The sequence below is a fragment of the Astyanax mexicanus genome, chromosome 24, assembly GCF_023375975.1.
Source record: "Astyanax mexicanus isolate ESR-SI-001 chromosome 24, AstMex3_surface, whole genome shotgun sequence".
Classification (NCBI taxonomy): domain Eukaryota; kingdom Metazoa; phylum Chordata; class Actinopteri; order Characiformes; family Acestrorhamphidae; genus Astyanax; species Astyanax mexicanus.
This window is the reverse complement of record NC_064431.1, coordinates 19314442-19330009: the sequence shown is the minus strand read 5'-3', so window position 1 is coordinate 19330009 and position 15568 is coordinate 19314442. Positions and strand designations below refer to the sequence as shown.

The 15568-nt window shown below is 36.4% G+C and overlaps 1 protein-coding gene across 1 annotated transcript in view; it reads left to right on the top strand.

Annotated features, from left to right (window-relative positions):
- Positions 1–620: 620 nt before the first annotated feature.
- The window catches only part of csf1a (colony stimulating factor 1a (macrophage)), a 28327-nt gene continuing 13379 nt past the window's right edge, over positions 621–15568 (top strand). The window contains exons 1-5 of the mRNA XM_022682690.2: positions 621–983; positions 7434–7547; positions 9203–9265; positions 10797–10967; positions 14971–15151. Of these exons, the coding sequence (XP_022538411.2) occupies positions 951–983; positions 7434–7547; positions 9203–9265; positions 10797–10967; positions 14971–15151 (562 nt within the window). The 5' untranslated portion in view covers positions 621–950. The remainder of the gene's footprint in view (positions 984–7433; positions 7548–9202; positions 9266–10796; positions 10968–14970; positions 15152–15568) is intronic.

Below are 15568 nucleotides of genomic sequence, written 5' to 3'. Positions count from 1 at the left end.
ATGAGGTTAAGTTCTAGACCCTGTGGTGAACTCTCTCAATCCATGTGTGAAAATAAATGATGATCTCATGCTTCCTAATGAACCACTCTTTCACAAATCTAGCCCCATATGAATCCTGGTATTCTGGTCATCTTGGAATATGGAAGAAAAAATGCCTCCATTGATGGAATAATCTGGTCTATATTCAGTATATTCAGGTAGTCAGCTGACCTTATTCTTTCAGCATATACTGTTGCTGAACCTAGACCTGAGCAACTGTAGGAACCACAGATCATTTACTTTAGTTAAATCCAGGTGGCGACTTCTTTTTTTTTTTTTTTTCATTATGTATTGAGCGCTTAGTGGGGGAACTCATTGTAAATGAGCTCTGACCGTGTAATGATATGCCTTATTTAAGATTTTAAAAAACTATAACACTAATATATTGAGCCAAAGTCACCACAGTGGTGGTTTAGTTTCATGATTTACATCAGCAGCTCACGCCGCTAAATGTTTTCCCTCTTCGCTTCTCTCTTGGTTTCTGTTGCTCGGTCACTGGGGAGCTAATTCATTTGTGGCCAATCCTCAGACAGTCCAGCCTGCTAAGCAGCTAAGGAGTGATTTCCTGTAAAAGACCTAAAAGGAGAGGAGGAGGGATTCTGGGCTTGAGGCTCAGCTCAGCTTTCTTCAGAGGACCGGAGAGCACAAGCACTTTCACACATCCCACGCCACCAAAGGAGGAAGGTACACTTTGAGTGTTGAGTGGCCATCAGAACCAGCGCGAGAACCTGAAAGAACCTGAAGAAACTCACGGACAGTTGTGGCTGCTGGTGACTGATAACTAAAAACATCCGAAGAGTGACCTGACCCATCTGTAGGTGTGAAACGGCGAAAGGAACTACGCCTCAATGAATCTCGATGTGGACGCTTTTCCAAATGTGGACTCCTCTCCATGCCCTTAGGTCAGCCAGATGAACACAAACACTCCAGCCCACAAAGCCAAGGTAAGCGCTTCAATATGTCCAGCTACGGCTGATCTCCAGCTATGTCTGATCTCCAAAAATAAAAAAAATGTAAAAATGTAAAAATGTCCTGGAGCACAGCCGAATCAATGTCCCTACATCGATGATGGGTAGCACAACATCTGCATCCTGAGCTGCCAGGCATTTTAAATAAAACATGATGCAGAATGTTCTCCAGAACTCTCCCTTCGCGTCAAACTGGGAAGATCAAACAGAACGCTCAAAAGGAATGTTCTAAACGAAACGAGAACAATCCGCTCAACGAAAAATAGAAACCATTCAAAATGCAATGGCTGCATGCATTTACAACAGCACAATGTGAATGGTCAAAAACTGTAGATCCTTGCACTGATTTTTTTTAAGTTAACTACCTCAAAACCTTAAACATCAGCTCTCCTTCTTCAATAGAAATTCTCCAAAATTTACTTGTAATAAAAGCCAATTTGCATTACTTTACATTGGAATTTAAATAGGGTTTTTCCTTTATCCTGTTGGAGAATCAGTTAAAAAAATAATAATTACATATATATTGTGCAATGAAAAACAAGTATCTCCATTTTTGTTGATTTTTTTAGTTTACTGAATATTTTAAACACATATACTGTCCCTTAATTTCTTGATGAATAGACCAACAGATATTCTCTAAAAATATCCTAACTCCTAACTCTATGTACAGTGATCTCCATTGAAAATAACGTTTTATCACTTTTCTGTGAAGTTGCTGTTTAGGAGATTTTTTTTTTTTATTTGACAGCAACAATAGATTTATTACATAAAAGAAATAAAATGGCTTATGATTATTAAAGGATTTAGTACTGACTTGCTTTCAATGACATCCAAATTCTTTTTTTTTTTTTTTTGCACTGAAAATAATAATTTTTACTCTTTTTGCTCTTTAAACAAAAACATACAGTTTATATTACATAATATATATATATATATATATATATATATATATATATATATATATATATATATATATATAATCATTTTCCCTCTGATTTTGCTATGTATAGGTATATGTTTGAGTAAAATGAGCATTGTTATTTTATTCTATTGACATTTCTCCTGAATTCCTAATATAAAAAAGTAATAAATTCTCAAATGATGCAAAGAAAACAAGTTCATATTCATTTAGAAACAACAACACTAATGTTTTAAGTCAGAAATTCAATATTTGGTGGAATAACCCTGATTTGTAATCACAGCTTTGATGCATCTTTGCACTGATTTTGAGTGAATTCATGCCACGTCTGGATTATTTCATCACTCTGTGTTGAAAAGCTTTGAACAAAAACATACAATTTGTCTAATGTTGTGGTATTTTACACTCTGTTATGACATCAGGGAACAAACTGACTCATTTCAAAGTAAAATAAAAAATATTTAGATTTTTTTTTGCTGGAGTTAATTAGTGCATTAATAATGATAAACATGTTTGTATTAAACACACACACACACACTGACAGAAAGTGATTTGCTTTATTTTCAAATTCGAAACAGTATGTGTTTAAAAAAAAAGAAAAAAAGTTAATTAAAAAAAATTAGACTTTATTGTCTTTATACTAATACAGAGATAAAAATTGCAAAGAGATGTGGTTAGACTAAATCTAGAGATCTCCATATAGAACATGGGAAAACAGAAAACATACAAGGTGCATAGTTAATAAAGACAATTAAATACATTCATTCAATAAATAAAACTATGCACTATGAAAAAATATTCTTAAAAGTTTTCTTCAAAATTGAAAGTTTGATGAGATAAAAATTTGATCCAACTGATATTATTTGAACTAATGATAATGGTTATGGAGAAATATATTCTACTTTTGCATGATTAACTGTGCACTGCGTCAGCCTGACTTAGGGAAAGTACTGATGGTTATTAAATATAATGCAGTATTAAATCAAGGCACTGCCCCATAGGGAGAAGTTTATAAAATACACTTAAAAATGTATAAAATTGGCCCAAATTGTATTATTAAAATGTTTATTTGAAGTATTTTTAAAATGTAAATTGCATGAATTAATACATGCATAATTTGTATACATTAAAAACATTTAAAATGTTAAGTATATGTGTAACATTATATATTGCTGAGAAAATTAACCCTGTTCTTTTATTCTATAAACTATTGACAACATTTCTAACAGATTTCAAATAAAATAATACAAAGAAAACAAAATCATATTCATTTAGAAACAACAACGATAATAAAGTCTTAACTCAAAAATGTTTTTTTTATTTTATTAAATAACCATGATTTTTAATCACAGCTTTCATGCGTCTTGGCATGTTCTTCTCCACCAGCCTTTCACACTGCTTTTGAGTGAACTTATGCCACTTTTGGCTCAAACATTCAAGCAGTTCAGCTTTACTTGGTGGTTTGTGAGCATCCACCTTCCTCTTAATTACATTTTAGAGGATTTTAATGGAACAGGTTCAGGTCTGGAGATTGGGCTGACCATGACAGGGTCTTGATCTGGTGGTCCTTCATCCACACCTTGATTGGTACACCTAGCTGTCTGAAATTGAGCATTGTCCTGCAGGAAATAAAAACACTGCAACAGAACACTGCAGGGCAGAAGGAAGCTCTGGAGGTTTTCTTCCAGGAAAACATTCTTGTATGTGGCTTGATTCATACATCCTTTGCAAAGATGAATCAGCCTGTTTTTAGCCTTGATGACGCATCCTCAGATCATCACTGATCTTCCACCAAATTTCACAGTGGGTACAAGACACTGTGGCTTGTAGATCTCTGCAGGTGTCTGTCTAATTATTAGATGACCAGGTGCTGGGCAAAGCTGAGCCTTATGATGTTTTGCAAACTTCACCATTGCTCTTCTTTGCTTCTCATTAATAACGGGCTTTTTTCTAGGTTTACATGACTTAATCAGCATGTTTCAAACTTTGCCTGAACTTCACCACAGCTGCCATTTGCCATTCTTTTTGTAGGTCACTTGATGTAATCCAGCGATTGCTGACTAAATTCAGTCAATAAGGTTGTCCATCAATCTGCAGGTTCAAATCTGAATACCTCTGAAAACATTTGGAATGTAATCAAACCATTAAAAAAAGCTGAACTGCTTTGTTTGTGGCATAAACTCATTCAAAATCAGTGTGAAAGACTGGTGGAGGGGTACATGTCAAGATGCATGGGATTAAAAATAAGGGTTCTTCCACTAAATATTGATTTCTGAGCTCTAAAAACATTGCCTTTGAATTATTTGAGATCTGAAAGCATTTGACCTTTCTCATTATTTTGAACATTTCTCATTTTCTGCAAGTAAATCCTTTAAAAGATGATTTTTTTTATTTTGAATTTGGAAGAAATGTTTTCAGTAGTAGAAAAAAGAATAAAACACCAATGTTCATTTTATTCACACATATACCTATATATAGTAAAATCAGAGAACCTGACCATTTTAAAGTAGTCTTAGTTTTTTTTTTTTTTTTTTCTAAGTGGTATATAAGCAACACAACACATTCTCAAGAGAGCAAAATGAGACTGCAAAATGATCTTCTCAAGAAACCACACTGAAATAGATTTTCCTGCTGATGGAAACTGTTGTCCAGCCCCTCAGTGAAGTGTTTATGGATGCCGGATCGTTCTGGTCAGAAAACCGAGATCTAAAATAAGCCGAAGAACCAGGGAACCCAGGGGTCTCAGACCACAGAGGGGACGCGAGAAACCAGAGATGAGTGTGGTCTGTTAACTTCCACCACTTTAAAAAACACTGCCGGGGCTGCCGGCGGGGAGTTTACGCAACAGAGCGAGCAGTAAAGAACGGAGCATTGTTATTGTCACTGTTTCCCGCTGGTTTCCAGCTTATGATTTATTTACATTGTTTTCGTAACTGCAGACTTCACTGATCAACCACAGGCGTTTCTAATAAAGATGGGGGTTGTAGTGATGGTCTCATTCAGACTCTCATTTTGTTTGTTTGGTTGATTTAGAGGTATAAGTTTGGGCTCTGAGTTTATTAGAATATTGGGAATATTCACTGCTTTGCAGCCGTTTATCAAATCTGTAGCAAGATTATTCTAACACAGATTCCAGTACATTCCAGTGCCATGCTGGGGCCTGATTAGGCTTTTTTTTCTTTAGAGTTTACTAAGGTGCTGCCACTATGATCAGGAGATTCCCAGTTCGAATCCTGTTCATGTAGCTTGCCGTCAGCTGTCAGAGCCCTGAGAGAGCACAACTGGCCTTGCTCTCTCTGGGTGGGTGGATTGTGCTCTGTCCCCACATCACTCCAAAGGGTGATTGCACTCTGCCCTTATTTACAGTAAGCTTAGATTTCCACAATTTTTACTGAAATGGCTAAAAAAAAGGCCACCACGCTATTATAAAACATATACATTATATAGATCATTAAATACAGAGAAGCAGCAGCCTGTGGAGAATGATTACTTTCTCTGATGGTGAGAGGTGGGAGGACACGCCCAATATGCAAATTCCATAAGCAACATCCGGTGAAAAACCCTGCAGGATTACTCAAGAGACCCTGTTCAACTAAAGAATCAAACTAAGCATGTGTAAAATAGTTGGCTATGGCTTCAAAAAGGGTTCAACTACAATTGGTAATTTTGCCAACACAGGTTATTCAGTCAGCTCTGAATTACTCAAATACTCCAAGTCCCAGCATGCACTCACACCGGACTTGACCTGACTCCGCTGATCACGTGCCGCTGCGGCATTCTCGCTCCCCGAGTCACTGATTGTTTTCACCTGGCTGCTCTATTAAACATACCCCTCTGTTTGCTCTGTTCCCTGCCAAGTATTACATCTAGTTAGTTAGCTCTTGTCAGTGATGTCAGTAACGCGTTACTCTAATCTGACCCTTTTTTTCAGTAACCAGTAATCTAACGCGTTACTATTTCCAATCCAGTAATCAGATTAAAGTTACTTATCCAAGTCACTGTGCGTTACTCTCTCTCTCTCTCTCCACCTCACACTCACACACAGACACACACACACAGACACACACACACACCGCTCCCTTTCCCGTCACCTTTACAATCCTCCCCTGTCTCTCTCTCGCGCTCGGTGTGTCTTTAGTTTCCGCCTGTTCTCATTTTTCCGCCAGTTCTCGGGCTCTCTATCTCTTTATAAAGGCGTTTTTTCCCGTCCCCGTCCCAATTCACTAGCCAGGGCAGCGGTCTGCACAGATCTGATTGGCAGAGGAGAGCGTTTGAAGATTTTGTGCCGCAGAGCGCGTATACCGTAAAGACAAGAAAAGTTCTGACGCTTTAAATGAACGCTGTCAAAATTAAATACTTTTCAGTAGTTTACTGGTTACTGGACAACGTCTGGGTCCGGACCCGGACTGCAGTCCGCATATATGTGATCCCTGGCCTCGACCATATACACGGTTTTGTTTTATAAAACCACTCTTTGCTGCCTTGCAGAGAACAACAGGTTCAATGTTAAGATTTACAGTGTTAAATATTTCAGGTCAAGAAAGACTTTTTTTATTTTTATTTTTTATAAAAACAAGTATTTATGTTAAGTGAAATCAAGAAAGACCATATTTTATTTTTTATAAAAAAAATAATTTATGTTAAGTTAATTCAAGAGAAATTGTCTTTTATTTTTATAAAAAAAACTTATTTTTTCAGGAAATAGTTCAACTTTAAATGTCTAGAGATACATTGTTGCTGTTAAAAATGCATTTTCCAATAAAGGGAGTATTGGCAAAACTGGTTATAGTTTTTATGTTAAGGCGGCGCCACGGCGGGAGGTGGTGTCTGCAGCTGCTGAAAGTAACTAATAAAGTATCTTGTAAAGTAACTTAGTTACTTTTAAAATCAAGTAATCCATAAAGTAACTAAGTTACTTTTTAAAGGAGTAATCAGTAATCAGTAATCGGATTACTTTTTCAAAGTAACTATACCATATCTGGCTCTTTACTTTCTTTGTTTTTTGCCTTTGTTACCGACTTGTTTTGTTTCCGACTACCGATGTTTGCCCTGCCCACTATATTTTTTTGTTTTTCATTGCCAACCAATTTTTATATTTTGACAATTCTTTTGCCTTGCCCCTTATTTGCTGGATTTTCTGTATTTGTCCCTGTTTTTCCTGACAATGCTCTGGTATGTTGTTTAAAATTGCTGCCATACTGTTGTTGACCCTGCCTGTCCCTTACTACTCCTGTAAGCCTAGCCCCTTTCTTAATAAACTGTGTTTGTTATCTGCGTTTGTCTGTTGTGTGTCTGGCCTGCATGACAGCTATAGTTTACAGTGCAATTAATTTTTTTTGCTAGGCTGACTTAAACATCACATTAGGAATAAAAATGTTATGTTTTGTGTGGTTTTACAAACAATTACTGTTGTTATGCTGATATATCACTGCCAACTACAGTTTGCAACTTTTTTTTTTTTTTTAATAAATCATAGTGTTTGTTCTCGTACTGTTCTTTGATTGCAGATAAGGCATCTGTGCTGTTTCCTTGTCTTGTGCTTGCATTTGGCCTGTGGAGCTGTGCCAGGTCCATGTAAGCACTCTGTCACCAAGGAGCATCTTCTCTATTTAAGACGACTGGTGAGTAACACTGGTTTAAGTTACAATTTGTACATCTATAGTGGGTTATACAGCAGTTTGGGCACCCCAACGTACATGTACATATTATCTGCACATTCTGCACATAAATAAACAGCATAATTACTGTATTTTACTTAATTCAAAGGGGAGTATTTCCATTCAAGTCTTGACTGCCTCAGAATCACTTCAAGTTGTTGAATTATTATTCAAAACTTTGAATAATGAGAAATAAGAAAAATAACGATAAGAAAATGTGCACAGAACCAACCTGGCACCACCCCTCACCTGTCAACCCTAACCCAGAGCCTGAAAACCTCAGACAGTACACAGCAGGATTAGCCAGCAGACTTCGTCTGACTGAGGGATCTGTAGCAATTGTATGTGGCAAGTCAGCAGATAAGGGAGATGTAAGCAGTTTCAAATAATGATTTTTGGGCTTCTATCGCTGTTAAACATGAACTAACTTGGTTGTTTTAAACGGCTCACTCTGAAACTTGCAAGAATATAGCTGGTGAAACTCTTTATGCAAGAGTGATTTTGTGCAAAGTATGTTATGAGCGTGTTTCGTATAGCCCATAGACTATTAACTTCATACTGAACATTAAATATAGTGCATCATAAAGTAAAGCATCTAAAAAAGGTTTATAGTGCATTTTAAATCAGGACTGTACAAAATATTGCTTTTTTATGACCATCAGGATGTGCACATAAATTGTAAGCAAATTCAATCATACACATCATGCTACAACTTGCCTGAATCATTGGATTAAAGCAAAGAAAAACAAACAAAATGCAATTTAAACAGTGTGTCCCATTTTCTAAAAAAATATATTGTACATTATTTTTTTTCCCCAGGGGTTTAGTAAAAATAGTGAAATATTCTTTCATTGAAAGTTAAGAACAGACAGATAAAGTGGCAGAAACACACAGGCATGCAAAAAGTCATGGGACAGCATGACTTCAGACTGCCCACAGTGAATGCCCACGCTGGCCAAGGTGCTCATGACAAGTTTGGTCCATGCTAACAGTCCCAAAAGGTCCCAGGACTTTTGGCATATCAGTGTATAGCTATACAGAGGTTGGACAATGAAACTGAAACACCTGTCATTTTAGTGTGGGAGGTTTCCTGGCTAAATTGGAGCAGCCTGGTGGCCAATCTTCATTAATTGCACATTATTGCACCAGTAAGAGCAGAGTGTGAAGTGTGTTCAATTAACAGGGTAAGAGCACAGTTTTGTTCAAAATATTGCAATGCACACAACATTATGTGGACATACCAGAGTTCAAAAGAGGACAAACTGTTGGCGCATCTGTGACCAAGACAGCACGTCTTTGTGATGTATCAAGAGCCACGGTATCCAGGGTAATGTCAGCATACCACCAAGAAGAACCAACCACATCCAACAGGATTAACTGTGGATGCTGTAAGAGGAAGCTGTCTGAAAGGGATGTTCGGGTGCTAACCTGGATTGTATCCAAAAACATGAAACCCCGGCTGAACAAATCACGACAGAATTCAATGTGCACCTCAACTCTCCTGTTTCCACCAGAACTGTCCGTCACCACAATAAATTATTGTAGTTTAAAACCAGGTGTTTCAGTTTCATTGTCCAACATCTGTATATATCTAACCATTTACCATTTTCCTATTTCAGATTGGGAACCAACTTCAGAATGGCTGCTCTATATCCTACAACTTCACAGAACGGCAGAGCTTGGTAAATATCTTCAGTTCATGTTCAATTTTAATCATATTCATGTTAATAGTGTTTAATAACTGTGTTCAAAAGTGCCTATGTTAAGGAGTATAAAGAACATCAGGTCAGTAAGTTTTATGGCAGAGAGATAAAAAGACAGTAAATGTTTGTCACATTTTTCCTCCGCAGTCACTCCCCCACCCAGACCTCAATCTAAATTTAATAGTGTCTAAATCACCACTCTGAACAAGAAGCCTTGTTTATAAAATTTACGATGTGTAGGGAAAAGGAACTATAAAGGAAAATACTGAAGAACTGAAGAAAACGTCCTAATTAAATGAATGGCTAGTAGTATTTTCAGCACAACGAAGAAAAAATGTAGAAAAATAACAAATACTATAGATTCTTTTTAATGGAACAGCAGAGTCTCCCTTTAAATGAAGCAGCTTAAATAACTGTGTAACTGTGTAACTGCAGGTAATGTATTCACTGTAACAAATAGCAGATTGATCTCAAGGGCATGTCTTTAGCTTCAACAGAGTCCATCCATCACTGTCAGGCTCTGCAACAACTTCTTCCCCCAGGCTATCAGACTCCTCAACATTCATGAGCTGAAGAAAAAAAAATATAAAAAAACACATATACACACATAAAATCAGGAAACATTTACCTAAACATATATATAAACCTATATACTGTGCCAGTCAAAAGTTTAGACACACCTTTTTATTTAATGTTAAAAAATAAATAAATAATTAAATCATGTCATACATTGTAAATGAACATTGAAGTCATCCAGTTTATGAAGGAACACATAAGGAATCATAATAAGTAGTACCTTTTAAACAAACCAAAATTCTCCTGTGCAACGGAAGTCGTGATTGGTCGTCCTCTCCTGGGACGGTCCTGAGCGCCAGTTTTATCATAACAATTTTGATGATTTTTGCAACTGCAATTGAAGAGCTTTTCTAAATACTTAAACGTTTTCATAATATACAATATAAAACATATTCTGGTGTGTTTGACACTTTTTTTTTGTTTTCTAAATAATTCCATATATTTTTCTTTATAGTTTCGATGATTTTAGTATAAATCTACAATGCAATTGAACAACACTAAAAAACAAGCTTTTGACTGGTACTTTATATGTCATAGACTGTGCTATTAAAATGTACTTCTGGAATAAATCATGTAATTAATTAATCAAGAGGTAATTTACTGTGCTGCATAAAGATTTTATCGTGATTCCAAACATATTTTTAGATTTTAATTCATTTTATAAATAGGAATTGAGTTCTAACATTTAGAAAATACTATATTTAAGTCAAAGTTTCATCCTTTCCATCAACGTTTTCTTGGTGCATTATTTATTTGGCCAATAACTGAATATATTTGTCAATCATGAATGGCAAATGTAAGAAAACTAAGTAACATTGTGCTGTAATATATAGTATTTTCATTTCATTATTGTGAAAATAAGGCTGGCATGTTTTTTTTCAGTGTCTGTTGGATCTCGCTCATGAACTTTCTGGTGTGTTATTTCCTGTTTCAGAGTGAAGTCTGCTACATTAAAGCAGCGCTGCCTCATCTCCTGGAACTTCTGAATGCACACTTCAGATATGGACGGGATTCGGATAACTACAACTATGCTAAGTCACTGAAGACCCTAATCTACAACATCTACTCCCAGAAATGCGTTCTTCCAATCAATGAGGAGATTGAGGTAATTTGCTGCATTACGCTGAGCAGTACACAATGATTTAGATCCAGCAGGGTTAATAACTCATTGAGTTAAATTTCCTTTAATTCTACACTAAATATCCTTACATATAAACTCTATTGTATGCATAATCTCTAAATGGAAGAGCTGTATTATAATGGTAATTTATACAACGCCTCTAAACAGATTTCGGAAGTATGTTGTCGGTGTCTGTGTGTCTTTGGTATCATGAGAGTGCAAAAAAATACACCTTGCGCAGCTTGAAATGCGCAAAAGGCATGTACTAATTCTCTTATTTAATTATGGGTGTGTTTTGGGTGTAACATAAAGTAAACAAAATAAACAAATCAGTGTTCCAGTTTCCATTGTCTTTAAGAGGCAGGTGAGCTCTGACTTTGGCGCATTCTTATCTTAACAGTGCAGTGCTTTGTGTGTCTCAGCAGAGGTTACTGACCTGTGATTCACACTGTGAAAATACACCAGCAGCTCATTTAAGAGAACAGCAATGTTATTTTATTCTTTATTCTGTTTATTGTTAAAATCATAAAATCAGCGATTATATGTTTGTTTAAGGAGCGGGGGTGTACACCCGCTGAGTGTCTGCTTGGCTAAGATAGAATTGGACAACTTACTGTTGACTGTTGTTAGGGTTTTAATCAGTCAGTCACCTGAATCACCTGAACACACCTAAACTCACTTCCAGACCACCACGCCCATAAGTGTAGATTCATTCTTAAACTTCAACGGTATTTTAATGGCACGGGCGCAAGGCATGAAAATAGACTGTTGAGGGGCCATAGACTATTTCTGCCATGTCCTCCATCTCTTTAATCAACAGGTAAAACAGCTGAACATGAGATTTAAAAAGTATTTAAATATACAGATGCAGGTACTGATATTTATTGAGTAATTTTGTAATGTAATCTAGCTCTTTTGGAGACACTGTCCAAGTTGAGTGTGAACTGTGTGAGTGAGCCTGTTACCCATCTCCTATTGCGCTTCTGTCCCCAGCACTTTGTGTAATGCAGTTCTGTTACAAATTAACGATTAGTCGACAATGAAACTTGTAGGCGACAAATTAAAATAATTGACATTGTCGATTATATTGACTAATTATTGCAGCCCTAACCAGGAGTGCATAAAGTTATCCAAAAGCAGTGTGTAAGACTGGTGGAGGAGAACATGATGCCAAGATGCATGAAAAATGTGATTAAAAACAAGGTTATTCCACCAAATAATGATTTCTGAACTCTTAAAACTTTATGAATACGGACTTGTTTTCTTTGCATTATTTGATATCTGAAAGCTCTGCATCTAATTTCTCATTTTCTGTAAATGAATGGTCTAAATGACAATATTTTTATTTAAAATTTGGGAGAAATGTTGGCCGTGGTTTATGGAATAAAACAACAATGTTCATTTTACTCAAACAAAATTGGAGAAGCTGATTCAGAAACTGAAGTGTTCTCTTATTTCTTTTTCCAGAGCTGTATTTTAAATATTTTTTTCGCTAGTAGACTTTCAGCATGATGAATGATCACCAGCTCCCCAACGCGTCCCATATTGTCAGGAGCTCCATTTTCATTCCAGACTACACAGAGAATTCCACTGTTCCACAAATCAAAGCTGTGGGGCTTCATACCTCTCCACTCCATACCTGACATTAGATATGGTGCTAAACTCTTGTATTGGCGATATTTCTCAACAGAGACAAGGCAAGCTGTGTGCATTTGCACATCTGTGTTGACTTAAACTAGCTGAAAGCATCCATTAGACGGGGTGTTCGCAAACATTTGGAAATGCACTGTAGAGTACAGTATCTTGGCCAGTTCTAGTGGAATACCTGAGCTGAAAGTGTGGAGTGGGGGACTGTAGCAGTGATTTGAATCTGTTCTGAAGTAAGTGACTGCAGATGCCATGTCCAGAATACTAGAACAGTTGCTAATGTTCTGCAGATGTTTTGGGAGTGCCTGGTTACCCGCAGAGCATGGTCAGATACTGCAGCTGTGATGACTAGTGCCACGGTCATTCGTCTCACAGCTTCTTCCAGCATCTTTGCTAGGAATGAGATCTTTACTGCAGTTTTCAGCCCCTTTTATAGAGTCCATCTGGAATATGGATCATTATCATACACCGCCATTTCTAATAGGGCTTTTCTAATATGCAAGGCATTAATTGGCTTGTCGGTTTAGTGGTTAGCACTTTCGCCTCCCTAGTGCTGGGGTCCTGGGTTCAGATCCCTATCTATCTGTGTGGGTTTCCTCAGGAAACTCTGGTTTTCAACCACAGTCCAAAAACATGGAGATCCATCCATTTTCACGCTCTGTCTTGGGCCAATCCACAGAGTTAAAATGACAATGTTAACATGTTTTAACTCTCTGGGAGTTTTTCTAACAACCCTCAGTGATGAACAATTCATAAAGTAGGTGTGTAATTATTTAGAGTTAAATTTCTGTGTTTGTAGGTAAATGGAATTTAGTTTTTAGTTGTAGAGTGTTATTGACTCTCTTGGTGTTGGGTCGGATGGTGGATAAGGGTCTCCACACAAGAGTTATTGTGTTAGAGGTTGTTTTTGTATTTGATGGTCTCTCTTGTTCTAAATAAAGTTTAGATAGGATAAAAAAGATAATTTATTCTACGGTATATCTCACATCTAATAATGTTTTATAGTTACTCTGGTATATAGTTTCGGGTGAAGTTCAGAAAATATACATAAATAAATTCAAACCAACTTTGAAAAAAAAAAAAAAAACTGAATTAACTATTTGGAGAGTTGTTTTACCCTGTTGGGTAAAATGTGTTAATATTCATGAGAGTTACATAGAGTTAATATATGACTCCATACTGTGTTGAATTAATTTTAAAATTTTAACTCTTGTGGTAGTTATTTTAACACAGTTGGACCATATGTTATGTAGGACAGTGTTAAATATTTAAAGAGTTAATTTAACACTGTACATTTTTCTGTCCAAATGAACAGTATTTTCCGGTTGAGAGTATGCTGCGTGCGATTGGCTGCTGCATGGGACATCAAAAAATGTGGCTTACGACAAAAAAATCTTCGTAATATTAGTAATCATAAAAACAACATATTTGAAATAAAAACATTTAAAGCATCTTAATAGATATAAACAGTACAAAAGTAACACATTTGTTTGAGAAAATGAAAATGAATTTGCGCTAAAGTTGGAGTGACATTAAATACATATTTTTTCTGGTTAAATACACAAAATTTTAAACATTATGTTATTTATAGACGACAATTTAAAGTCATATTAAAGAAAAAAAAAAGGTGTTATCAAATGAAATATTGACGAACACATGTAATATTATGCATAATGTATCAAGTAATAATTCCGTAAGAATTTGAATTATTGTTATGGCAAATGTCCATAACAATGACCAGAATTTAGACTTGTCTAGTTAACCTTGCTGGCTATGAATAGGGTGCTTATCTGTTCAGATGGACACTTCTAGCCAGACACTGCCAGTCACCATCATTACCACCTTGTGCACTGTCCACTGTGGGTGGTAATATTAGATGTGACACAAGTGTGGGCATTCCAAAGCCGCCGCCTGAGGTGACAGCACTTCATGATCAAGAGTTTACATACTAGTTTACATACTATCCAATGACTTTTGGCATGCCATAGTATATGTTACAATTAGGGTGCCATGTGACATAAAAAAAAAATATATTAATCACATGAACGAGCTTCTCAATTAATAAACGATTCAGTTACAGTACACCGAGTCTGGGCTCTTATGGGTTAATTTAAGATGGCCAGTCTCATGGCAGCAATGTGATTTGCATTAACGGGAGATTTTGACTTTGGGTCAAGACCAGGAATCTGCAAAACAATCTACAAAAGAAATTAGATTACTGGAAGATTAAACCAGCTATACAGTACGACTGGAGCCTCCAGCTCCCCGGAGCTCCAGGTTCATGCTAAACTTTAACTAACCGTGAATCCTCCTCCCCTGTTCCGTGTGCCTCTCTGTTCAGGACAGTCCGGTGAAGTTCGCGAAGCTCCACATGACGTCTCCAAGGGTTGGACTGGAGAAGGCGGAGGAGGTCCTTCAGATGTACAAAAATCTGGTGACCACGACTGACCAACCCATAAAATGGAACTGTGAGGATGAGTACGCTGAGGACCTCCCAGATTCCACCACTGCACAAACATCAGGTAATAGATAAATACACTACGGCACTGCTGGCATTAGGCATGGTGCTATTAGGTTTATGTTTTTTTTTTTTTTTTTTTTTTTTTTTTACAGTATCTACTCCAGGGTGTCCTATTCTATTGGCAATACTTTATTTCTACAAGGACTAGACAATAAATGTGTTTAGTTTTTACTAGTTTTTACCCACACTGTAACAAAAAAACTTTAATTTTCTGGCAGCAGGGGGCGCCAGATAATGTCTGTGAAAAAACATAATTTCACATTTAAAACAGATATAAACCGTAAAAAAACAGTTATTGTATTTACTATGATTAACAACTATTACTGTCATTTTACAAGAACTTGTCTTATAATTACATGAAATCTTTCACTTTCAACAGATTTTAATTCTTAAAAAAGCGTCATACACTTCTTATAAA